Source organism: Musca autumnalis, unplaced genomic scaffold (genome assembly GCF_047663935.1).
Source record: "Musca autumnalis isolate F117 unplaced genomic scaffold, ASM4766393v1 scaffold_5, whole genome shotgun sequence".
Taxonomy (NCBI): domain Eukaryota; kingdom Metazoa; phylum Arthropoda; class Insecta; order Diptera; family Muscidae; genus Musca; species Musca autumnalis.
In genome coordinates, this window is record NW_027412088.1 from 184,798,311 (window position 1) to 184,824,410 (window position 26,100).

General features: G+C 30.8%; 2 protein-coding genes across 2 annotated transcripts; one reads left to right on the top strand and one right to left on the bottom strand.

The window, feature by feature from the left end:
* The first annotated feature begins 6,357 nt into the window (after positions 1-6,357).
* Positions 6,358-11,307, top strand: LOC141406359 (cilia- and flagella-associated protein 161). Its single transcript, XM_073991689.1, has 3 exons — positions 6,358-7,031; positions 10,796-10,897; positions 10,964-11,307. The coding sequence occupies exons 1-3, from the start codon at positions 6,411-6,413 to the stop codon at positions 11,144-11,146; spliced, it is 906 nt and encodes a 301-aa protein (XP_073847790.1). The 5' UTR covers positions 6,358-6,410; the 3' UTR covers positions 11,147-11,307.
* Positions 11,308-24,315: 13,008 nt separating this feature from the next.
* LOC141406233 (trypsin-1-like) lies at positions 24,316-25,107 on the bottom strand. Its single transcript, XM_073991433.1, has one exon. It carries the CDS (start codon positions 25,067-25,069, stop codon positions 24,329-24,331), a length of 741 nt encoding a protein of 246 aa, XP_073847534.1. The 5' UTR covers positions 25,070-25,107; the 3' UTR covers positions 24,316-24,328.
* Between the last annotated feature and the right edge of the window lie 993 nt (positions 25,108-26,100).

Consider the following 26,100-nt stretch of genomic DNA (forward strand, 5'->3'; position numbering starts at 1 on the left):
TTTTCTTTATAAAAGTTTTCATTTCACATTTTCATGGAAACGGATTTGGGCCTCAGTAAACATTTTCGCATTTTTTCGAGCCTGTTGTGTAGTTCTGTAACTTTTAATTTTTGGGTTACCGACAGAACTTGTCGAACCTCCAATTAATTTTTTCTTACCGACAGAAATCGGTAAAATTGATACGCAAACTTATAAATGAAAAGTACCAATAAGGCCATGTTTATATTATAGCCTTTTGCAGGGTTAACCTTCTTTATAAGGATTTATTTGAAATATAAGCAATGGAATTGACATTTGAAACCCAGTGGGTTTGTTAAATCTGGTTATATATAAACGTACTATAAGTCCCAATTTACATTAGGCGAGTTTACTTGCGGCAATTGTCAGTTTGATGGAGAGAGAGGTGAGGTATATGGTAACCCTTTGCCTCTCAACACCATCTCTCACCCACAAACTGACAATTGCCGCAACTAAACTCGCCTAATGTAAATTGGGACTAAAAGGAGACAACACTGTTGCTATCGGTAGGACTTTGTCCCAATTTACATTAGGCGAGTTTACTTGCGACAATTGTCAGTTTGATGAAGAGAGAGGTGAGGCATATGGTAACCCTTTGCCTCTCAGCCCCCTCTCTCACCTACAAACTGACAATTGCCGCAAGTAAACTCGCCTAATGTAAATAGGGACTTAGTGACAACCAAGGCACATTTATATAAGGTAGATTCATGAATTACAATTACTAACAAATTTAGAAAAACAATGTCAAAAAAATATTGAATAATAGTCCCGATTTACATTAGGCGAGTTTACTTACGGCAATTTTTCTCGTTCCGTTTTAAATTTGCCTCTTGCGTTTATAAAAGGCAATTCTGTTCCGACAAGTTTTGTTTTCAAAACAATGAAAATAATGTCAAATACGAAAAATATAAAAGAAATTGCCTGAAAATTGCCGGTATGAACATTTTTGTTCCTTTTCCATTCCCCTTACGTGTCTCTCCTACAAACGGGGGGTTGCTGCAAGAAAACTTGCCTAATGTAAATTGGGACATAGGGTCGTTCTAAAAATTTTCTCAGAAAAAAACATAAATACATTTTGAAAATCCTCTAAAATAGAACAAATTTGAATCAAAATGTAAATTTAAAGCATTCAGAAATGTCGTAGGTCCTTTTTCACGTTCAGGATGAAAAGAAGTATTTTATGGTAGCAAATTTCGATGTTACAAATTTCATGAGTAGACCCTATTATATTTTGAAAGCCCAATTTACAAAAAAGTAAAAAAACCGCTGATTGTCACTTCTACCTTCTATAAATGTACCTTGGTGACATCTTCATTTGAAATCAAAACTATTTAGATTTTGGAAATGAAACCCTAACCCCTAATCAAAAAACAATTATTGAAAATAATAAATATTGTTTGTGGGGAAATTAACAATTTTTGAAAACTTCAATTAAAACCCGTGTTTTGGAGGAAAGTTTATCATTTCTGGAATGTGGATTGAAGGAATTCCACACACTACTCAATCTCACACGTACACAAAGGGTTCATCGGCAGCAGCAGTTTGGCGTAAATGTATGGGCCGCATAACTTGCCAACAAATTTCGTCAATTAACGAAATTGATTTTTTTCCGATTTTTGTCGGTAACCAAACAAAAAATGAGTTAAAGAATCCCACTACTGACCTATCTTTTCAATTTACCGTGTTCCGAGCTATAATTTGCGATTGGGATTAATGAGAATTGAAATGTACTGGAAATTTTTTCACAAGAACAACAAAGCAACTGATAACAAACAGAAAATCACGTTTCATTCAAAAGGTTTAAGAACCCGAAATAGGATCATGATATATTTTATAGACGGCAATAAAAAATACATGTCTTATCATGCAAAGAAAAATCTAGGTAAACTGTTAAGGGAATTAAATCACAGTCAAGGTTTACAATCCACATGACGTCAATAGATGTCGAAAACAAATTTATTACCCTGCCTCGATGAAATAAAAACAGATGATTTTAAAACCCGTCATAAATTTTTTATTTGAACCAATTGTGGGTGACAAAAAAACAACAGGCTACGTCATTTATCAGGAAAGACCTTTATGGCACCAAAAATCAAGCAAGGTCATATAATCCACAGGTGTGTATCTTTCCATTTCCGTCAGAGGTGGTAATACTTTGCAAATATTTGCATAATTAGATATATGGGGTGTGGAATAAAGTTCTTCTCCGGGTTTTTTGAAATCACATTTACTCTAAACACAAAGTTTTGAAAACAAAATTGCCTAATAATATAATAATAATCGTTCCACAAACATCCCAGACGAAACAAGGGAGACTTCTCTCATATCAATAAGTGCACCCCGTTTCATATTAGCTCAATGATATGGGACCTACTGTTTATCGCCGAGTCCAAATGGCATGCATTACGACACCACTTGTAGAGAAGTTGTACATGGCTGAAATACTCAGGAAATGTCGCCAACATTACTAAGGGGTATTTTGCACCCTTGAAAATTTGAGGTTGCCTGACCGGGGAATCGAACCCACGACCTTCAGCGTGCAAGGCGGGTGTGCATACCATTGCACCATGGTGGCTCCAAAAAACAATTGACTAATCACATGTCACAATTATTTATCATTTTCACAATCCTGATGCTAACGATGATATGTAGTGAATCAGCTAAATCAATGTAGCTATTTCTGTTAACTGTTGTTTATACATCTCCCAGATTTAATCAACCCACCAACCCATCTACCTAAGGTGAATGAACATTTTACATGCCGTAAATTGTTGTAATGCAGAGACTTGACTGCCTCCTTCCGTTGTAATTTAGTTAATTGTGACTTCTTTACAACAAAGATTACAACCATTTAAACGCTGCCCACATGGTTTCCCATCAGCTAAATTTAAAATTCACATCTCTTGACTTCGTCATTGTTTAAACATTGATAAGTTCAATTCAAGATGAAATTATTCATCACCAAAGTGACATAATAATCATTAAACAAATAACGAAAAAGGGGAAAAAAGACAACAAACTTCAAATAATTGGTATGACAAATATTATTTTGACAGTATTTAAAGAGTCCCAGTGGACGCGGAATTCCAAGAATTAACTGCAGTAATAAAATAATTATAAACAGAAAACGCTATACAAGCTTTCAAAGGGAAAAAATGGCATACTATATAAAAAGCATCACATCCTATTTGCCTATTATTTTTAAGGAAATTTATCCGAAGACCACCAGACCACAAACGAGGATTTTTAAAGAAATTTATCCGAAGATCACCAGATCACAAAACGAGGATTTTGTTAAGAAGACCACCAGATCACAAAACGAAGATTTTTTAATGAAATTGATCGGATGAACACCAGATCATAAACGTGGATTTTTAAGGTAATTTATCCGAAGACCACCAGACCACAAAAGAGGATTTTTTAAGAAGTTTATCCGAAGACCACCATACCAAAAAACGAAGATTTTTAAAAGAAATTTATCCGAAGACAACCAGATCACAAACGTGGAGTTTTTAAAGAATTTTATCCGAAGATCACCAGATCACAAATCGAGGATTTTTTAAAGAAATTTATCCGAAGACTGTCAGAGCAAGAAACGAGGATGTTTAAAAAAAATTTCTCCAAAGACCACCAGACCAAATACGTGGATTTTTAAGGAAATTTATCCGAAGACAACCAGGCCACAAAACGAGGATTTTTTAAAGAATTTTATCCGAAGACCACCAACTCACAAAACGAGGATATTTTAAAGAAATTTATCCGAAGACCGCCAGACCAAAAAAAACGAGGATTTTTAAAAGAAGTTTATCCGAAGACCACCAGATCACAAAACGAGGATTTTTTAAAGAAATTTATCCAAAACCGCCAGACCAAAAAAACGAGGAATTTTATAAGAAGTTTACCCGAAGACCACCAGATCACAAACGTGGATTTTTTAAAGAAATTTATCCGAAGACCACCAGATCACAAAACGAGGATTTTTTAAAGTAATTTCTCCGAAGACCGACAGGCCAAAAAACGAGGATTTTTTAAAGAAATTTATCCGAAGACCGCCAGACCCAAAAACGAGGATTTTTCAAAGAAATTTATCCGAAGACCACCAGATCACAAAACGAGGATTTTTTAAAGAATTTTATCCGAAGACCACCACATCACAAACGTGGATTTTTTAAAGAAGTTTATCCGAAGACCGCCAGACCCAAAAACGAGGATTTTTAAAATAAATTTATCCGAAGACCACCAGATTACATACGTGGAATTTTTAAAGACATTTTCCGAAGACCGCCAGATCACAAAACGATAATTTTCTAAATAATTTTATCCGCAGACCACACATCACAAACACGGATTTTTAGAAGAAATTTATCCGAAGGCCGCCAGAACAAAAAACGAAGATTTTTCAAAGAACTTTATCCGAAGACCACCAGATCACAAAACGAGGATTTTTTTAAAGAATTTTATCCGAAGACCACCAGATCACAAACGTGGATTTTTAAAAGAAATTTATCCGAAGACCACAGGACCACAAAACGTGAATTTTTTTAAAGAAATTTATCCGAAGACCACCGGACCACAAAAAGTGGATTTTTTAATGAAATTTATCCGAAGACCGTCGAATGGACCACAAAAAGTGGATTTTATTTTAAAGAAATAGATCCGAAGACCACTGGACGGACCACAAAAAGTGGATTTTTAAAGGAATTTATCCGAAGATCTCCAGACCATAAAACGCGGATTTTTTAAAGAAATTTATCCGAAGACCGCAGGAATACAAAATGTGGATTCTTTAAAGAAATGTATTTGAGGACCACCAGAACATAAAACGTGGATTAAAAAAAATTATCCGAACACCACCAGACCACAAAATGTGGATTTTTTAAAGAAATTCCCCTTTTTCTTTGGTAAGGGTTTGTGGAAGCACACCTTAACTTGAAAAAGGGTCTTGGGTCTTAGAAAGGGTCTGTAGAAGCTCCTCCTCAAGTGCAAAGGGTCTTTTGAAGCACCCATTTCCCTTGGAAAGGTTCTTTAGAAGCACTCTTTCCCTTGGAAAGGGTGTTTAGGAGCACTCTTTCCCTTGGAAAGGGTCTTTAGAAGCACGGTTTCCCTTTGGAAAGGGTCTTAGGGAGCACCCTTTCCCTTGGAAGGGTTTTTAAAAGCAACATTTCCCATTGAAAAGGGTTTTTAAAAGCAACATTTCCCCTTGAAAAGGGTTTTAAAAAGCAACATTTCCCCTTGAAAAGGGTTTTTAAAAGCAACATTTCACCTTGAAAAGGGTTTTTAAAAGCAACATTTCCCCTTGAAAAGGGTCTTTAGAAGCACCCTTTCTCTTGAAAAGGGTTTTTAGAAGCACCCTTTCTCTTGAAAAGGGTTTTTAGAAGCACCCTTTCCTTTGGAAAAAGACTTTAGAAGACCCTTTCTTTGGAAAAAGACTTTAGAAGAACTCTTTCTCTTGGAAAGGGTCTTTAGAATCACCCTTTCTCTTGGAAAGACTCTTTAAAAGCACCCTTTCCCCTGGAAGGATCTTCGGAAGCACACTTCTCCATTAGAGGGGTTTAAAGAAACACCCATTTCCCTTGGAAAGGTTCTTTAGAAGCACCCATTTCCCTTGGAAAGGGGTTTAGAAGCACCCTTTCACTTGGAAAGGGTTTTTAGAAGAACCCATTTCCCTTGGAAAGGGTCTTTAGAAGCATTCTTTTGATTGGAAATGGGCATTAGGAGCACCCTTTTCCTTGGATAGAGTCTTTAGAAGCACCCTTATCCTTGGAAAGACTCTTTAGAAACAACCATTTCCCTTGGAAAGGGTTTTTAGAAGCACCCTTTCACATGGAAAAGGTTTTTAGAAGCTCCCTTTCACTTGGAAAGGGTTTTTAGAAGCACTCTTTTCCTTGGAAAAGGGTCTTTTGAAGCACCCATTTCCCTTGAAAAGCGTCTTTAGAAGCACCCTTTCCCTTGGAAAGTTGTCTTTAGAAGCACGTTTTCCCTTAGGAAAGGGGTCTTTAGAAGCACGCTTTCCCTTAGAAAAGGAGCACCCTTTTCCTTGGAAAGAGTCTTTAGAAGCACCCTTATCCTTGGAAAGACTCTTTAGAAGCACTCATTTCCCTTGGAAAGGGTCTTTAGAAGCAACCTTTGCCATGGAAATGGTTTTTAAATCTCCCTTTTCCTTTGGAAAGGGTTTTTGGAAGCACCCTGGAATGGGTCTTAGGAAGCACCCTTCCCCTTCGAAGGATCTTCAAAAGCAACCTTTCCCTTTGCAAGGGGTTTTTAGAAGCACCTCTCCCTTTGGAATGGGTCTTAAGTAGCACCATGTGAACATACCTTTATTTACCATACCACATTTATTATTATTATTTTTTTTTTAATTTTCCCCTTGAAATTAACAAACATTCCGCGTGATGTCCCTTGTGACCCGTTCAAGATATCGCCCCGTGACCCGTTTGGGTAATTGGTTCGAGGATATTTGTTTGGAAGAAGATAAAATCAAATTGTTCACCCAGAAACGTGACAGCGGTTCGCTATTGGTAGAGAAAACACGAAAATTATATCAAAATTTCCATAGAGAAGTTGAAATGGAAGCACCCAGAGAGACGGTGAGTTTCGGAGGGGTTGTCCAATTAATGCCAGCAAATATGCGCATCTGTCAATATCCGGCGTTTGATAAACATTTAACCCTTTCCGTGGTTATAAATGAACGTGTTGTACGACGCAGTCAAAAAATGAATGATGAATGTGAGTTGACAATTGCTCCGTCGCTCAAGCCATGCGTTCGCAATTCTTTTCGCATTGTCACCGCCAAGGATGACGAGGATCTGGAGCAGAATGGAAGTAAACCGGATAGTGAATTGATATTAAAATATGGCCAACCATTTCGTTTGGAATGTGTCGATGATCCCAACGAGCCTTTGCTGCTGTATACGGCCCAAAAGTCATGGGATCTCACATCGACCATTCAAAATTCATTTGAATCGAGAAAATATGGAGAAATTAATTTGCCACTGGGATTGTGTTCGAAGAGGGTAAGAATTGAATTGAAATACTCGCATATGTAGTGTTAATTATTTACGAGAAATTCTATCTATGGGCCGATCCAAGAAAGAAATTTCTTTAAAAAATCCAGGGTTTGCGGTCTGATGACCTTCGGAGAAATTTCTTTAAATAATCCACGTTTTTTGGTCCGATGACCTTCGGACAATTTTCTTAAAAAATCCACGTTTTTTGGTCAGAAGACCTTGGGACAAATTTCTTTAAAAAATCCACGTTTTGTGTTCTGATGACTTTCGGGGAAGTTTCTTTAAAAAATCTACGTTTTGTGTTCTGATGACCTTCGGAGAAATTTCTTTAAAAATCCACGTTTTGTGTTCTGATGACCTTCGGAGAAATTTCTTTAAAAATCCACGTTTTTTGGTTTGATGACCTTCGGAGAAATTTCTTTAAAAAATCCACGTTTTTTTGGTTTGATGACCTTCGGAGAAATTTCTTTAAAAAATCCACGTTTTTTGGTTTGATGACCTTTGGATAAATTTCTTTAAAAAATCCACGTTTTTTGGTTTGATGACCTTCGGATAAATTTCTTTAAAAAATCCACGTTTTTTGGTTTGATGACCTTCGGAAAAATTTCTTTAAAAATCCACGTTTTTCGGTTTGATGACCTTCGGAGAAATTTCTTTAAAAAATCCACGTTTTTTGGTTTGATGACCTTCTTTAAAAAATCCACGTTTTTGGTTTGATGACCTTCGGAGAAATTTCTTTAAAAATCCACGTTTTTTGGTTTGATGACCTTCGGAGAAATTTCTTTAAAAAATCCACGTTTTTTTGGTTTGATGACCTTCGGAGAAATTTCTTAAAAAAATCCACGTTTTTTGGTTTGATGACCTTTGGAGAAATTTCTTTAAAAAATCCACGTTTTTTGGCTTGATGACCTTCGGATAAATTTCTTTAAAAAATCCACGTTTTTTGGTTTGATGACCTTCAGAAAAATTTCTTTAAAAAATCCACGTTTTTTGGTTTGATGACCTTCGGAGAAATTTCTTTAAAAAATCCACGTTTTTTGGTTTGATAACCTTCGGAGAATTTTCTTTAAAAAATCCACGTTTATTGGTTTGATGACTTTCGTAGAAATTTCTTTAAAAAATCCACGTTTTGCGGTCTGATGACTTTCAGGGAAATTTCTTTAAAAAATCCACGTTTTTTGGTTTGATGACCTTCGTAGAAATTTCTTTAAAAAATCCACGTTTTTGGTTTGATGACCCTTGGAGAAATTTCTTTAAAAAATCCACGTTTTTTGGTTTGATGACCTTCGGAGAAATTTCTTTAAAAAATCCACGTTTTTTGGTTTGATGACCTTCGGAGAAATTTCTTTAAAAAATCCACGTTTTTTGGTTTGATGACCTTTGGAGAAATTTCTTTAAAAAATCCACGTTTTTTGGTTTGATGACCTTCGGAGAAATTTCTTTAAAAAATCCACGTTTTTTGGTTTGATGACCTTTGGAGAAATTTCTTTAAAAAATCCACGTTTTTTGGTTTAATGACCTTCGGATAAATTTCTTTAAAAAATCCACGTTTTTTGGTTTGATGACCTTCGGAAAAATTTCTTTAAAAAATCCACGTTTTTTGGTTTGATGACCTTCGGATAAATTTCTTTAAAAAACACGTTTTTTGGTTTGATGACCTTCGGATAAATTTCTTTAAAAAATCCACGTTTTTTGGTTTGATGACCTTCAGAGAAATTTCTTTTAAAAATCCACGTTTTTTGGCTTGATGACCTTCGGATAAATTTCTTTAAAAAATCCACGTTTTTTGGTTTGATGACCTTCAGAAAAATTTCTTTAAAAAATCCACGTTTTTTGGTTTGATGACCTTCGGAGAAATTTCTTTAAAAAATCCACGTTTTTGGTTTGATGACCCTTGGAGAAATTTCTTTAAAAAATCCACGTTTTTTGGTTTGATGACCTTCGGAGAAATTTCTTTAAAAAATCCACGTTTTTTGGTTTGATGACCCTTGGAGAAATTTCTTTAAAAAATCCACGTTTTTTGGTTTGATGACCTTCGGAAAAATTTCTTTAAAAAATCCACGTTTTTTGGTTTGATGATCTTTGGAGAAATTTTTTTAAAAAATCCACGTTTTTTGGTTTGATGACCTTCGTAGAAATTTCTTTAAAAAATCCACGTTTTTTGGTTTGATGACCTTCGTAGAAATTTCTTTAAAAAATCCACGTTTTTGGTTTGATGACCCTTGGAGAAATTTCTTAAAAAAATCCACTTTTTTTGGTTTGATGACCTTTGGAGAAATTTCTTTAAAAAATCCACGTTTTTTGGCTTGATGACCTTGGGAGAAATTTCTTTAAAAAATCCAGGTTTTGTGGTCTGATGACCTTGGGAGAAATTTCTTTTAAAAATCCACGTATTTTGGTTTGATTACCCTTGGAGAAATTTCTTCAAAAAATCCACGTTTTTGGTTTGATGACATTCGGAAAAATTTCTTTAAAAAATCCACGTTTTTTGGTTTGATGACCTTCGGAAAATTTTCTTTAAAAAATCCACGTTTTTTGGTTTGATGACCTTCGGAAAAATTTCTTTAAAAAATCCACGTTTTTTGGTTTGATGACCATCGGAAAAATTTCTTTAAAAAATCCACGTTTTTTTTGGTTTGATGACCTTCGGAGAAATTTCTTTAAAAAATCCACGTTTTTTGGTTTGATGACCTTCGGAGAAATTTCTTTAAAAAATCCACGTTTTTGGTTTGATGACCCTTGGAGAATTTTTTTTTAAAAAGTCCACGTTTTTTGGGTCAGAAATTTTGCAGAAATTTCTTTATGACCTTCGGAGAATGTTTTTTCAAACGTTTTCTTGTCTGATGACCTGCGCAGAAATTTATTTAACAAATCCACGTTTTGTGGTCCAATGACCTTCGCAGAAATTTCTTAAAAAAATCCTCGTTTTGTGGTCTGATGACCTTGGGGGAAATTTCTTTAAAAAATCTACGTTTCGTGGTCTGATGACCTTCGGAGAAATTTCTTTAAAAAAAAAACCGTTTTGTGTTGTGGTGGTCTTTAGAAATTTTTCTTTAAAAAATCCACGTTTTTGGTCTGATGACCTTCGCAGAAATATCTTTAAAAAATCCACGTTTTTGGTCTGATGACTTTCGGACAAAATTTCTTAACAAAATCCATGTTTTTTGGTCAGATGACCTTAGGAAAATTTCTTTAAAAAACCCCCCTTTTGTGTTGTGGTGGTCTTGGGAAAAATTTCTTTAAAAAACCCACGGTTTGTGGTCTGACGGTCTTCTAACAATTTTCTTCGGATATTATTTTTTTAAAAAATCCACGGTTTGTCTTCGGAAAATTTTCTTTAAAAAATCAACGGTTTGTGGTCTGGTGGTCTTCGAGAAAAATTCTTTAAAAAAATCCACCGATTGTGGTCTGCCGGTCTTCGGAAAAATTTCTTAAAAAAATTCACGTTTTGTGGTCTGTGGAGAAATTTGGAGAAAGTTCACGTTTTGTGGTCTTTTGAGAAAAAATCTTCGTTTTGTGTTGTGGTGGTCTTGGGAAAAATTTCTTTAAAAAAATCCCCGTTTTGTGTTTTGGTGGCCTAGGGAGAAATTTCTTAAAAAAATCACGTTTTGTGTTGTGGTGGTCTTAAGGAAATTTCTTAAATAAAAAATTTTGTGTTGTGATGGTCTTGGGAGAAATTTCTTTAAAAAATCCACGTGTTGTGGTTTGAGAAGGAAGACATTTTAAAAGTATTCATTCTAATAGAATAATTTTGTGTTTAACTATTTTAGAATTGTGGTCCGGGTAAGCAAATTCCTGCCGCTTATACTAACTGGTATTGTCAACATATTGATCCGCATAAACGCTTCGAAACTGATGGAACACCTTTGCCTGTAAGAAAGTGAAAAATTCTATATTATGATAATAAAATATCTGCAACTCCGTTTTCCTTTTCCTAGAGCAATGAACCTTTGGTCATAACCCATGTGGCAACCAATCGCAATCTGGCTGCTGAAAATGTTGTTATACAAACCCTATTCGGTCCGGAATTCTTAGTATCTGTACAAAATTATAAAAATATCTTTAGACGTGAGACATGGCAGAATGTTTGGATTATCAGCAATGGACATCAGGTCAAATAAACAAAGGGAAGGAGGTGTGTTTTATTTCTCATAGAACTGCGTATTTGTGCTTGTCCCATAAATCAGAAAAAAGATAAAATTCTGCACAAATTACAATCTAATTGTTTATTGACATTTTTAATAAAATTGTTGTGCTAATCTTGAATACCTTGGCCATAACCTCATAAATCACGCAAAAATCAGGCGATTATGAAACGTGATATAGTTTTGCAAGCAATTGGTCTTCTACACGTGAAAGCCATATTGTCGTTCTACTAATGGAAACAAATGTCAGTTATAAAAATAAATTCTTTATGAGGAGATAAGCAAAAATAAAATATGTTCGAGACATGACATGATAGGCACTTTGGAGATTTTTTTGGTGTCGCAGGAATATCCACAAAAATAACGGTGGCTAAATGGAAAAATTGTTCTCCTCTAACTTTTCAAACAAATAAATTTAGAGCTAAAAAAGAAGTCATCATATTCTAAAAACAGAAACAAAAAAAGAACTATTAAAAATATGTTAAAAATAGCAATTAGTTTCTTAATAAATACCTCTTTTCAGCTATTTGCGTCTACATTCATAAATTTAGTATGGCCATTAAATTGATCTTGTCGATTTAATGATCAGCGATACTTGTGCAATATCGTGAAATTTTGCCCAGTCACTCTTCGCATTTCAAGCCCCTTTCTCCAATAAGAAGGCGTTGCCACAGCAAGAAAGAACTTCATGTTCTTATCTCATTCATCTGTTTTTCTTCATAGCAGATTTGTGTTTCTATTGATTTTGTTCACTCCGATAAATTAGAACACGAGACCAAATCGTGCTAATGGGTGTTGAGTGCAAGTTATTTGTTCAGCATTTAATTAGACATTTTCTTATGATACGCTGAGGCAAGCACGTTTTATGCCAACATTGCTGATAAGTTGTCATAACTGAGTTGTCTGTCTTAAAAAAAGAAGGCTAGTCAAATAGGCTGTCTGTATATTCATGAAATTCTTTCTGACTCACTGGAATGCTAAACTCAAATAGTTGTCAAGTAGTTTGATATGCAAAGGATTGATTATGAATGGATTGAACAAATATGAATAAAAAAACGTGGATTTTTTAAAATATAGTTCTCTCAAATTTTGTTTTTTTCAAAAAAGTGGGTTTAAAAAAAAATTATTTTTTCACAAAACGTGGATTTTTTAAAAATATGTTTTCACCAAACGTGGATTTTTTAAAAATATTTTTTCACAAAAAGTGTATTTTTTAAAAATATTTTTTTAATTTTTTTTAAAAATATTTTTTTCAATTTTTTTAACAATATTTTTTCAATTTTCACACGGGGATTTTTTAAAAATATTTTTTCAATTTTTACACGTGGATTTTTTAAAAATATTTTTTCAATTTTCACACGTGGATTTTTTAAAAACATTTTTTTACAAAACTTGGATTTTTTACAAATATTCTTTCACAAAACGTGGATTTTTTTCAAATATTTTGCACAAAACGTGGATTTTTTAAAAATATTTGTACAAATTTTTTCACGAAACGTGGATTTTTTAAAAATATTTGTACAAATTTTTTCACGAAACGTGGATTTTTTAATACTATTTTTTCTTCTATTTTTTCACAAAGCGTGGATTTAAAAAACTTTTTTCACAAAACGTAGATTTTTTTAAAATATTATTTCAAATTTTTTAATAAACGTGGATTTTTAAAAATATTTTCACAAAACGTGGATTTTTTAAAAATATTTTCACAAAACGTGGATTCTTTAAAAATATTTTCCACAAAATGTGAATTTTTCCAATTTTTTCACAAAACTTTAATTGCTTAAATAAATTTTTTTTCAAATCTTTTAAAAAACATGGGTTTTTAAAAATCTTTTCAAAAAACGTGGATTTTTAAAAATATTTTCATAAAACGTGAATTTTTAAAAATATTTTCACAAAACGTGGATTCTTTAAAAATATTTTCCACAAAGGGTGGACTTTTTTTAATATTTTCTCCAAAACGTGGATTTTTTAAAAATATGTTTTCACAAAACGTGGATTTCTTAAAAATATTTTTTCACAAAACGTGGATTCTTTAAAAATATTTGTTCACAAAACGTGGATTTTTTAAAAATATTTTTTCACAAAACGTTGAATTTTTAAAAATATTTTTTTACAAACGTTGATTTTTTAAAAAAATTTCCACAAAACGTAGATTTTTTTAATAATGTTTTCCACAAAACGTGGATTTTTTAATAATATTTTCCACAAAACGTAGATTTTTTTAATAATAATTTCCACAAAACGTTGATTTTTAAAAATATTTTCCACAAAACGTAGATTTTTTTAATAATATTTTCAACAAAACGTGGATTTTTAAATACATTTTCCACAAAACGTGGATTTTTTAAAAATATTTTCCACAAAACGTGGATTTTTTAAAAATATTTTCCACAAAACGTGGATTTTTTTAAAAATATTTTCCACAAAACGTGGATTTTTTAAAAATATTTTTTCACAAAACGTGGATTTTTTAAAAATATTTTTTCACAAAACGTGGATTTTTTAAAAATATTTTTTCACAAAACGTAGATTTTTTAAAAATATTTTCCACAAAACGTGGATTTTTAAAAATATTTTCCACATCACGTGGATTTTTTAAAAATATTTTTTCACAACACGTGGATTTTTTAAAAATATTTTTTCACAAAACGTGGATTTTTTAAAAATAGTTATTCACAAAACGTGGATTTTTTAAAAATATTTGTTCACAAAACGTGGATTTTTTAAAAATATTCGTTCACAAAACGTAGATTTTTTAAAAATATTTGTTCACAAAACGTGGATTTTTTAAAAATACTTGTTCACAAAACGTGGATTTTTTTAAAAATACTTGTTTACAAAACGTGGATTTTTTAAAAATATTTGTTCACAAAACGTGGATTTTTTAAAAATATTTGTTCACAAAACGTGGATTTTTTAAAAATAGTTGTTCACAAAACGTGGATTTTTTAAAAATAGTTGTTCACAAAACGTGGATTTTTTAAAAATAGTTGTTCACAAAACGTGGATTTTTTAAAAATAGTTGTTCACAAAACGTGGATTTTTAAAAATATTTGTTCACAAAACGTGGATTTTTTAAAAATATTTGTTCACAAAACGTGGATTTTTTAAAAATAGTTGTTCACAAAACGTGGATTTTTTAAAAATAGTTGTTCACAAAACGTGGATTTTTTAAAAATAGTTGTTCACAAAACGTGGATTTTTTAAAAATAGTTGTTCACAAAACGTGGATTTTTTAAAAATAGTTGTTCACAAAACGTGGATTTTTTAAAAATAGTTGTTCACAAAACGTGGATTTTTTAAAAATAGTTATTCACAAAACGTGGATTTTTTAAAAATATTTGTTCACAAAACGTGGATTTTTTAAAAATATTCGTTCACAAAACGTAGATTTTTTAAAAATATTTGTTCACAAAACGTGGATTTTTTAAAAATACTTGTTCACAAAACGTGGATTTTTTTAAAAATACTTGTTTACAAAACGTGGATTTTTTAAAAATATTTGTTCACAAAACGTGGATTTTTTAAAAATATTTGTTCACAAAACGTGGATTTTTTAAAAATAGTTGTTCACAAAACGTGGATTTTTTAAAAATAGTTGTTCACAAAACTTGGATTTTTTAAAAATAGTTGTTCACAAAACGTGGATTTTTTAAAAATAGTTGTTCACAAAACTTGGATTTTTTAAAAATAGTTGTTCACAAAACTTGGATTTTTTAAAAATAGTTGTTCACAAAACGTGGATTTTTTAAAAATATTTGTTCACAAAACGTGGATTTTTTTAAAAATATTTGTTCACAAAACGTGGATTTTTTAAAAATACTTGTTCACAAAACGTGGATTTTTTTAAAAATATTTGTTTACAAAACGTGGATTTTTTAAAAATATTTGTTCACAAAACGTGGATTTTTTAAAAATAGTTGTTCACAAAACGTGGATTTTTTAAAAATAGTTGTTCACAAAACGTGGATTTTTTAAAAATAGTTGTTCACAAAACGTGGATTTTTTAAAAATAGTTGTTCACAAAACGTTTTTTTTTATTTTTTTACAAAACGTGGATTTTTTAAAAATATGTTTTAGGCAAACGTGGATTTTTTAAAAATATGTTTTAGGCAAACGTGGATTTTTTAAAACTATTTTTTTATTTTTCACAAAACGTAGATTTTTTAAAACTATTTTTTCAAAAAACGTGAATTGTTTAAAAATATTTTTTTTACAAAAAAGTGGATTTTTTAAATATTTTCCACAAAACGTGAATTTTTTAAAAATATTTTCCACAAAACGTGGATTTAAAAAAAAACATTTCCATAAACGGTGGATTTCTGAAAGATATTTTTTCAAACGTGGATTTTTTAAAAATATTTGTTCACAAAACGTGGATTTTTTAAAAATATTTGTTCACAAAACGTGGATTTTTTAAAAATAGTTGTTCACAAAACGTGGATTTTTTAAAAATATTTGTTCACAAAACGTGGATTTTTTAAAAATATTCGTTCACAAAACGTAGATTTTTTAAAAATATTTGTTCACAAAACGTGGATTTTTTAAAAATATTTGTTCACAAAACGTGGATTTTTTAAAAATATTTGTTCACAAAACGTGGATTTTTTAAAAATATTTGTTCACAAAACTTGGATTTTTTAAAAATATTTGTTCACAAAACGTGGATTTTTTAAAAATATTTGTTCACAAAACGTGGATTTTTTAAAAATACTTGTTCACAAAACGTGGATTTTTTTAAAAATATTTGTTTACAAAACGTGGATTTTTTAAAAATATTTGTTCACAAATCGTGGATTTTTTAAAAATATTTGTTCACAAAACGTGGATTTTTTAAAAATAGTTGTTCACAAAACGTGGATTTTTTAAAAATAGTTGTTCACAAAACGTGGATTTTTTAAAAATAGTTGTTCACAAAACGTGGATTTTTTAAAAATAGTTGTTCACAAAACGTGGATTTTTTAAAAATATTTGTTCACAAAACGTGGATTTTTTTAAAAATATTTGTTTACAAAACGTGGATTTTTTTTAAAAATATTTGTTCACAAAACGTGGATTTTTTTTAAAAATATTTGTTCACAAAACGTTTTTTTTTATTTTTTTACAAAACGTGGATTTTTTAAAAATATGTTTTAGGCAAACGTGGATTTTTTAAAAATATGTTTTAGGCAAACGTGGATTTTTTAAAACTATTTTTTTATTTTTCACAAAACGTAGATTTTTTAAAACTATTTTTTTATTTTTCACAAAACGTAGATTTTTTAAAACTATTTTTTCAAAAAACGTGGATTGTTTAAAAATATTTTTTTCACAAAAAAGTGGATTTTTTAAATATTTTCCACAAAACGTGAATTTTTTAAAAATATTTTCCACAAAACGTGGATTTAAAAAAAAAACATTTCCATAAACGGTGGATTTCTGAAAGATATTTTTTCAAACGTGGATTTTTTAAAAATATTTGTTCACATAACGTGGATTTTTTAAAAATATTTGTTCACAAAACGTGGATTTTTTAAAAATATTTGTTCACAACACGTGGATTTTTTAAAAATATTTGTTCACAACACGTGGATTTTTTAAAAATATTTGTTCACAAAACGTGGATTTTTTAAAAATATTTGTTCACAAAACGTGGATTTTTTAAAAATATTTGTTCACAAAACGTGGATTTTTTAAAAATATTTGTTCACAAAACGTGGATTTTTTTAAAAATATTTGTTCACAAAACGTGGATTTTTTAAAAATATTTGTTCACAAAACGTGGATTTTTTAAAAATATTTGTTCACAAAACGTGGATTTTTTAAAAATATTTGTTCACAAAACGTGGATTTTTTTAAAAATATTTGTTCACAAAACGTGGATTTTTTAAAAATATTTGTTCACAAAACGTGGATTTTTTAAAATTATTTGTTCACAAAACGTGAATTTTTTAAAAATATTTGTTCACAAAACGTGGATTTTTTAAAATTATTTGTTCACAAAACGTGGATTTTTTAAAAATATTTGTTCACAAAACGTGGATTTTTTTAAAAATATTTGTTCACAAAACGTGGATTTTTTAAAAATATTTGTTCACAAAACGTGGATTTTTTAAAAATATTTGTTCACAAAACGTGGATTTTTTTAAAAATATTTGTTCACAAAACGTGGATTTTTTAAAAATATTTGTTCACAAAACGTGGATTTTTTAAAAATATTTGTTCACAAAACGTGGATTTTTTAAAAATATTTGTTCACAAAACGTGGATTTTTTAAAAATATTTGTTCACAAAACGTGGATTTTTTAAAAATATTTGTTCACAAAACGTGAATTTTTTAAAAATATTTGTTCACAAAACGTGGATTTTTTAAAAATATTTGTTCACAAAACGTGGATTTTTTTAAAAATATTTGTTCACAAAACGTGGATTTTTTAAAAATATTTGTTCACAAAACGTGGATTTTTTAAAAATATTTGTTCACAAAACGTGGATTTTTTTAAAAATATTTGTTCACAAAACGTGGATTTTTTAAAAATATTTGTTCACAAAACGTGGATTTTTTAAAAATATTTGTTCACAAAACGTGGATTTTTTAAAACTATTTGTTCACAAAACGTGGATTTTTTAAAAATATTTGTTCACAAAACGTGGATTTTTTAAAAATATTTGTTCACAAAACGTGGATTTTTTAAAAATATTTGTTCACATAACGTGGATTTTTTAAAAATATTTTCCACAAAACGTGATTTTTTAAAAAAAAAAATTGTACAAAACGTGAATTTTTTAAAAATATTTTCCATAAAACGTAGATTTTTTAAAAAATATTTTCCACAAAACGTGGATTTTTAAAAATTATTTTCAACAAAACGTGGATTTTTAAAAATTATTTTCAACAAAACGCTGATTTTTTAAAAAATATTTTCCACAAAACGCGGTTTTTTTAAAAATATTTTTTCAAATTTTTTCGCAAAACGTGGATTTTTTAATACTAAAGAAGAACAAAACAACGAAATTAATTTAAAATGGAACTTGACTCTCCATTTAGCTATTATTTTCAGCAAAACATCTAGGTCCATCAACTTGGGCGTGGTATTGATGTTAAGCCTTCAACTCTAGCTACAGAATGAGAGCGATTTTATTGCAATTTTGATTTACTTAAGTACTTAGGATGAGACGCGAATAGTATTAGTTGTACAAAATGGTATTAAGATCAAAGATGTAATTTGTAGTACTATTTACAAAATATGTACATGGTTGCATTTTTAGCGGTTAAATTCAAATATTTAAACATACATATGTTGCGTAATATTAATTGAATTAGTGAAAACGTATACGTAAAGTATTAAAATAAAATATTTACATAAGAGAAATTATAATAATAAAAGTTGATCCGCTTCAATACTATTTTTTTATAAGTTTTTCACAAAGCGTGGATTTTTTAATACTATTTTTTTCCAAATTTTTCACAAAGCGTGGATTTTTTAATACTATTTTTTTCTAAATTTTTCACAAAGCGTGGATTTTTTAATACTATTTTTTTCTAATTTTTTCACAAAGCGTGGATTTTTTAATACTATTTTTTTATAATTTTTTCACAAAGTGTGGATTTTTTAATACTATTTTTTTCTATTTTTTTCACAAAGCGTGGATTTTTTAAACTTTTTTTCATAAACGTAAATTTTTTAAAAATATTTTTTCAAATTTTTTCGCAAAACGTGGATTTTTTAAAAATGTTTTTCTCAAATTTGGATTGTTTAACAAAAATTTTCAACTTTGTTTACAAAACGTGGTTTTTTTAAAAATATTTTTTAAATGTTTTACAAAACCTGGAAACGTGGATTCTTTATAAATATTTTCCACAAAAGGTGGATTTTTTAAAAAAATTTTCCACAAAACGTGGATTTTTTAAAAATATTTTCCACAAAACGTGGATATTTTAAAAATATTTTCCACAAAACGTGGATTTTTTAAAAATATTTTCCACAAAACGTGGATATTTTAAAAATATTTTCCACAAAACGTGGATATTTTTAAAAATATTGTCCACAAAACGTGGATTTTTTAAAAATATTTTCCACAAAACGTGGATATTTTAAAAATATTTTCCACAAAACGTGGATATTTTAAAAATATTTTCCACAAAACGTGGATTTTTTAAAAATATTTTCCACAAAACGTGGATATTTTTAAAAATATTGTCCACAAAACGTGGATTTTTTAAAAATATTTTCCACAAAACGTGGATATTTTAAAAATATTTTCCACAAAACGTGGATTTTTTAAAAATATTTTCCACAAAACGTGGATATTTTTAAAAATATTGTCCACAAAACGTGGATTTTTTAAAAATATTTTCCACAAAACGTGGATATTTTAAAAATATTTTCCACAAAACGTGGATTTTTTAAAAATATTTTCCACAAAACGTGGATATTTTTAAAAATATTGTCCACAAAACGTGGATTTTTTAAAAATATTTTCCACAAAACGTGGATATTTTAAAAATATTTTCCACAAAACGTGGATTTTTTAAAAATATTTTCCACAAAACGTGGATATTTTTAAAAATATTGTCCACAAAACGTGGATTTTTTAAAAATATTTTCCACAAAACGTGGATATTTTAAAAATATTTTCCACAAAACGTGGATTTTTTAAAAATATTTTCCACAAAACGTGGATATTTTTAAAAATATTGTCCACAAAACGTGGATTTTTTAAAAATATTTTCCACAAAACGTGGATATTTTAAAAATATTTTTTTAAATTTTCCTACAAAACATAAATTTTTTAAAAATATTATTTTCAAATTTTTTATACAAAACGTGGATATTTTCTCAAACATTTTTTACAAAACGTGGATATTTTTTCAAACATTTTTTATAAAACTCGGATTTGTTAAAAATATTTTTTCAATTTTTATACAAAACGCGGACTTTTTAAAAATATGTTTAAAATGTTAATCACTCTTCTGCACAAAACGAGAATTTTTTAAATATAAATTTTACAAAACTTGAATTTTTTAAAAATATTTCTTTTTACAAAACTTTAATTTTTTTTAAATATTTGTTTAAATATTGTTTTTAAAAATACACAAAACAGAATTTTTTAAATAAGGCCACCACAACACAAAACGTGGATTTTTTAAAGAATTTTCTCTTAAGACTACCAGACCAAAACGCGGATTTTCTAAAGAAATTTCTCTGAAGACTTGCAGACCAAAAAAGGTGGATTTAAAAAAAAAAAATCCCAAGACCGTCAAACTACAAACTTGGATTTTTATACCCTACACCACTATGTGGGGAGGGTATTATAAGTTGGTTTTGGCCAAAAAGTTTGTAACGCATCGAAATAATGGTCGTAGACCCATACTTATATATACCAAAATGAATGTATCGACGAGCTGAGTCGATCTGGCTATGTGTGTCCGTCCGTCAGTCCGTCCGTCCGTCTGTCCGTCTGTCCATCTGTCCATCTAAACCTTGTAATCACGCTACAGATCGCAATTTTGATCGGATCGTCACGAAATTTTGGATGTTGATGGGGGTCCCGGAGGGGAAGAAGCCTATTGATTTTGGTGATGGTCGGATAATATTTAGAGGTCCGAATGGGCAAAAAACTAATGTGGATAAAAAGACAACGAATATCTCAGCTTCTATACGGGGTATACCAAAAGCAAAACCTGACAATAAAAGTAGAAAATATCACCTTTCTAATGATGTAAAGTAGGTTCTCGTAGGTGGTCAAACAACGAAGATATCGCAAAAGCCGCAAATAGAACACAACTTTTAATTTTTGCGATTTTAATAATAATGACGAATATCACAGATTTGGTTCGGGACCTTCCAAAAGCAAAGTCTGACAATGAAAGTAAAAAATCCCATCATTACAATGATGTAAAGCAGGTTGGCGTAGGTATCCAAATAACGGAGATATCGCAATAGTCGGTAATTCAAAGTTAATATCTCCTTTCTGTAGGAGGTATATCGAAAGCAAAACCTGGCAAGGAAAGTAGAAAATATCACCTTTACAACGATGTGAAGTAGGTTGTCATAGGTGGCCAAACAACAGAGATATCGCAATAGTCGGTAATGCATCCCTTTTTCCATTTTTGTGCAATCACACTACGAAATTTTGATCGGCTCCTCACGAAATTTTGGGTGTTGATGGGGGTCTAACAGAGAAAGAAGCCTATTGATGGTTGGCATACATCCCACTTTTCCATTTTTTATTTGGGTTGTACTGTCGATGCACTTAAATGCGTTTCAAAAAAATTGACCTGTGTTAATGAAGACATTCAGAGCAAAGGCGCTAAGCTTTCCCAATTTTAATATTTTGAATTTTATTAGTCAATAGCTTATGAACAGTGGTAGTGGTGTAGGGTATCACATAGTCGGCCCCGACCCGACTATAGCCTAGGCTCACTTGTTTAAAAGAAATTTCTTTAAACAACACCACAAAATAAAATGTGGATTTTTTAAGGAAATTTCTCCCAAGACCCTCAGACTACAAAACTTGGATTTTTTAAAAATATTTTCCACAAAACGTGGATTCTTTAAAAATATTTCAAACAAAAGGTGGATTTTTTAAAAATATTGTCCACCAAATGGGGATTTTTTAAAAATATTTTCTACAAAACGTGGATTTTTTAAAAATATTTCCCACAAAACGTGGATTTTTTAAAAGTATTTTTTTAAATTTTCCTACAAAACGTGGATATTTTAAAAATATTATTTTTAAATTTTTTACAAAAAGTGGATATTTTAAAAATATTATTTTCAAATTTTTTACATACAAGACGTGGATATTTTTAGACATATTTTCTCAAAGATTTTTTACAAAACGCGGATTTGTTAAAAATATGTTTTAAAATTTTTTACAAAACGTGGATTTGAATTGAAAATCGTTCGCCTTACTAGAAAATTTATTATTATTGGTATTGTTCGGCTACAGGCTTTTTGAAAATAAAAATCGGGTGTTGATTTTTATATAATTTCTTTATTTTCCAATATTTCGATTGGAGTCTCCAATCATCTTCAGGGAATTGAAAGAGAGTTCTGGTTTATCTGTTCCAAGTACTTTCTTCAACTGAAGTTTGTCATATCTGTATTTGTTGACTGTGTGCCTATACATTTGAGCACAATTGTCTGTATCTGTTTTATAGTTTAGTCGTATATCATTCGGAGTGTTTATGATGTGTAACATCTCAAGAGTATAACGTTTATGATAATTAGTCTCTTGAGTTAATATTTTAATGTTATTGAAGTCGGGTGTGTGGTTTGTTACGGCACAGTGTGCTGCCAAAGCTGTTTTTTGATCCAGGGGTTTGTTATGTGCCTTTTGATCTGATCTGTGTCCTGATACTCTGGTCTTTAGTTTACTCTTAGTAGTGCCAACATGTTGGACTTGTCTCCTTTACAGTTTTTTTAGAAATATCTTTTCAATTTTTTCACAAAACGCGGACTTTTTTAAAAAATATGTTTAAAATGTTAAACGAGGATTTTTTTAATTTAGATTTTACAAAACTTGAATTTTTTAAAAATATTTTTTTTTTCACAAAACTTGAATTTTTTAAAAATATTTTTTCACAAATCCTTAATTTTTTAAAAATATTTTTTTTAATATTGTTTTTAAAAATAGACAAAACAGGATTTTTTTAAAGAAAATTTTCCCAAGACCATCACCACAACACTAAACGTAGGTTTTTTAAAAAAAATTCTCTGAGGAACACCACAACACAAAACTTGGATTTTTTAAAGAAATTTCTCCCAAAACCACTTCAACACAAAACATGGCTTTTTTAAAGAAATTTTACACAGGACCACCACAACTTAAAAGGTGGATTTTTTAAGACATTTTTTACAAGACCACCACAATACAAAACTTGGATTTTTAGAGAAATTTCTCCCCAGACCACTACAACACAAAACGTGGATTTTTTAAAGAAATTTCTCTGAAGGCCACCACAACACAAAACGTGGATTTTTTTAAAGAAATTTCTCTGAGACTGCCAGACCAAAAAACGTGGATTCTGTAAAGAAATTTTTCTGAAGACCTCCAGACCACAAAACGTGGATTTTTTAAAGAAATTTCTCTGAAGGCCACCACAATACAAAACGTGGATTTTTTTAAAGAAATTTCTCCCAAGACCATCTGACTACAAAACTTGGATTTTGTAAAAGAAATTTCTCTGAACAACACCACCACAACATAAAATGTGGATTTTTTGAGGAAATTTCTCCCAAGACCGTCAGACTACAAAACTTGGATTTGTTAACTAAATTTCTGTGAAAACCACCACAACACAAAAATGGCTCACACAAAACGTTCCAGAAAGACCAGAGAGACTTCTCTTATATGAATGGGATCTACTTTTTATCGGAGGTGTGTCCTAAGAAGTCACTTGTAGAGATGTTTCACATGGTTAAAATACTCAGGAAATGGAGGTATTTTTGCTAACGTAGAAAAGTGATATTTCCTGTCCTGTGAATCAAACACGGACATCATTGTGCAAACCATTGCACACAATCGACTTATGAAATGCAAATTCAATAAATCCTCTACTGTGTTGTTTTGTTTAGAGTCTGTGTGGAATAGAGAATCTGAACATGACCCAAAGTCTCCGATTTTGGATGGTTCGAAAGTTTTGCTCTCCATTTTCTTCATAAACCAACTGTCGGTTGACGCATCTCAGATTTTGTTATATAATTTCAAACCCCAAATTCAGTTTGATTCCAAAAAATTATAACAAATTCAATTATTTTAAATGTAGTAAATAAAACGAGCTCGAGGTCAGATCTGACGAAACAGATGGCAGCAGCAACAGGTCGACGTGTGTGCTTGGCGAAATTATTGTTATTGTTGTAATAGTTTTAATCACTATTTATCCTGATGATGTCTTTCGAAGAAAGGCGAAATATCGAATAAAATAATGCAAAAATAAAAACAACAACCATCCAAGACCTCGAGCTCGTTTTATTTACTACATTTAAAATAATCAAAATAAAGGTCGAATCAAATAACCAAAAAATCATAACAAATTCAACTTATGCCAAAATTCAATATTTATTAAAGAAAAATAAAACACTGTAAAATAAAACAAATTTATTTGTTTTAATTTCGAAAAATCTTAGAATGTTTCTCCAAAGTGTTGCGGGAAATTTCGTCTCTCCTTTAAACTCCCGAATTCTGTTTAATCCATGAACGCAAAGCACCAACATAAGTGTACATGGCCGGTTTGCCTTCAGCACCACAACCGAAACCCCACGAGACCACACCGAACAATTTATTCTCCACAGTCAGGGGGCCACCACTATCCCCCTGGCAGGCACTTACTTGGCCACTAGGATGACCAGCACAAATCATGCGATCAGTAATGCCGGGAATATTTTGGGGATTACAAAAGTCACGACTCCACAACTGGACTTGGGCAAATTTCAGTTTATTTGGTAATTGTAAATTACCATTGATGGCACCAAAACCACTAATGGTGGCCAAGGTGTCGGCGGCGAAGTTAGTGTCCATATCAGCCAATGCAACTTTATCAACCGCAGTTGTTCCCAACGTTAGAGGTTCAGCCAAACGTATCAAAGACATATCATAATCTTGACTTTGTGGATTGTACTGAGGATGGATAATGAATTGAGCCACATTTAGAGTTTTGCCATTACCGGCCAAAAGATCAGTGGTGCCAACAACAACTTTCATGGCAGCGGGATTTTGTTTGATGGTACAATGGGCGGCGGTGACAATGAAAGTTTCGGATATTATAGAACCACCGCAATGATGACGTCCATTTAGCTGCAATGATACTTGATGCGGAAATTGTCCTGGGCTGGCAAATTGCCCACCGATGATACGGCTGGCACAGGAAATTTGTCCCACAAGGGCGGCGAAGAGTAAAAACAAAAACATTGTTTTTTGAAGAGGAGAAACTTTTGAAAATGTTAAGAATTTGCAAAGTTTGAATTTGCACTGATTTCCCAAGGCACTGAAAGTGGCTTTTATACTCCATATTCTAGCACAGAACGTTTGAAATATTATGGCATGTTGAAAAACATTTCACCAAGGGGTGCCAAAAATAAGTTCTAATGGCTTGCCATAATCTTGAACTAATTTCTGTCTAAGGTGTGATGCCACCCACTGACTAACATAGTTGAGTGTAGGCTTATCTCCTAATAAATATCAAGGTGTTACATTTTTTAGTTAGCCATGACAGCGAATTGCTTCCTTATACAGTTCTCGTAATAAGTAGGTGCTGGGAGGTTAATTTGGAAATAGGGCAATTTTGAATGTAGAAATAAAAATTCTACATGCTTCTTATGTGCTCTAAGTCTGTTAACTGATCATTAGGAGACCGCACAAAATGTATCCCGAGGTCTTCTGTGGACAGAAGTTCTTTCTTAAACTCTTCTATAGGCTAGAGTTCCTTTCTGGTGGCCTTTCCTCTACGCTCGTCAGGATTTTCGTTTAATGACAATTTTAAGACAGGTCTTCTCTTTTGTCTATAGTACAAGAACTTTGGATTTTTAAAGAAATTTTCTAGAGCAATATCACACCCATAAGCGAGGACTTTAAAGAAATTTTTCTAGAGCAACATCACACCCATAAGCTTGGATTTTTAAAGAAAAATTTCTAGAACAACGTGGATTTTTAATGAAAATTTTCTAGAGCAACATCACACCCAATAGCGCGGATTTTTAATAAAATTTTTCTAGAACAACATCACATCCATAAGCGTGGATTTTTAGATACATTTTTCTAGAGGAACATTACACCAATAATGGTGGATTTTTAAAGAAATTTTTTCCAGAGCAACATTCCACCCATAAGCGTGGGTTTAAAGAAATTATTCTAGAGCAACATTCCACCCATAAGCGTGGGTTTAAAGAAATTTTTCTAAAACAACATCACATCCAAAAGCGTGGATTTTTAAAGAAATTTTT

Bases quoted from the DNA above. Each gene is read 5' to 3' on its own strand.
- LOC141406359 (XM_073991689.1), top strand. From the start codon at position 6,411: ATGTCCCTTGTGACCCGTTCAAGATATCGCCCCGTGACCCGTTTGGGT. The intron at 7,032-10,795 runs GTAAGAATTGAA...TAACTATTTTAG, and splicing joins TGGGATTGTGTTCGAAGAGG to AATTGTGGTCCGGGTAAGCA. The intron at 10,898-10,963 runs GTAAGAAAGTGA...TCCTTTTCCTAG, and splicing joins CTGATGGAACACCTTTGCCT to AGCAATGAACCTTTGGTCAT.
- LOC141406233 (XM_073991433.1), bottom strand. From the start codon at position 25,069: ATGTTTTTGTTTTTACTCTTCGCCGCCCTTGTGGGACAAATTTCCTGT.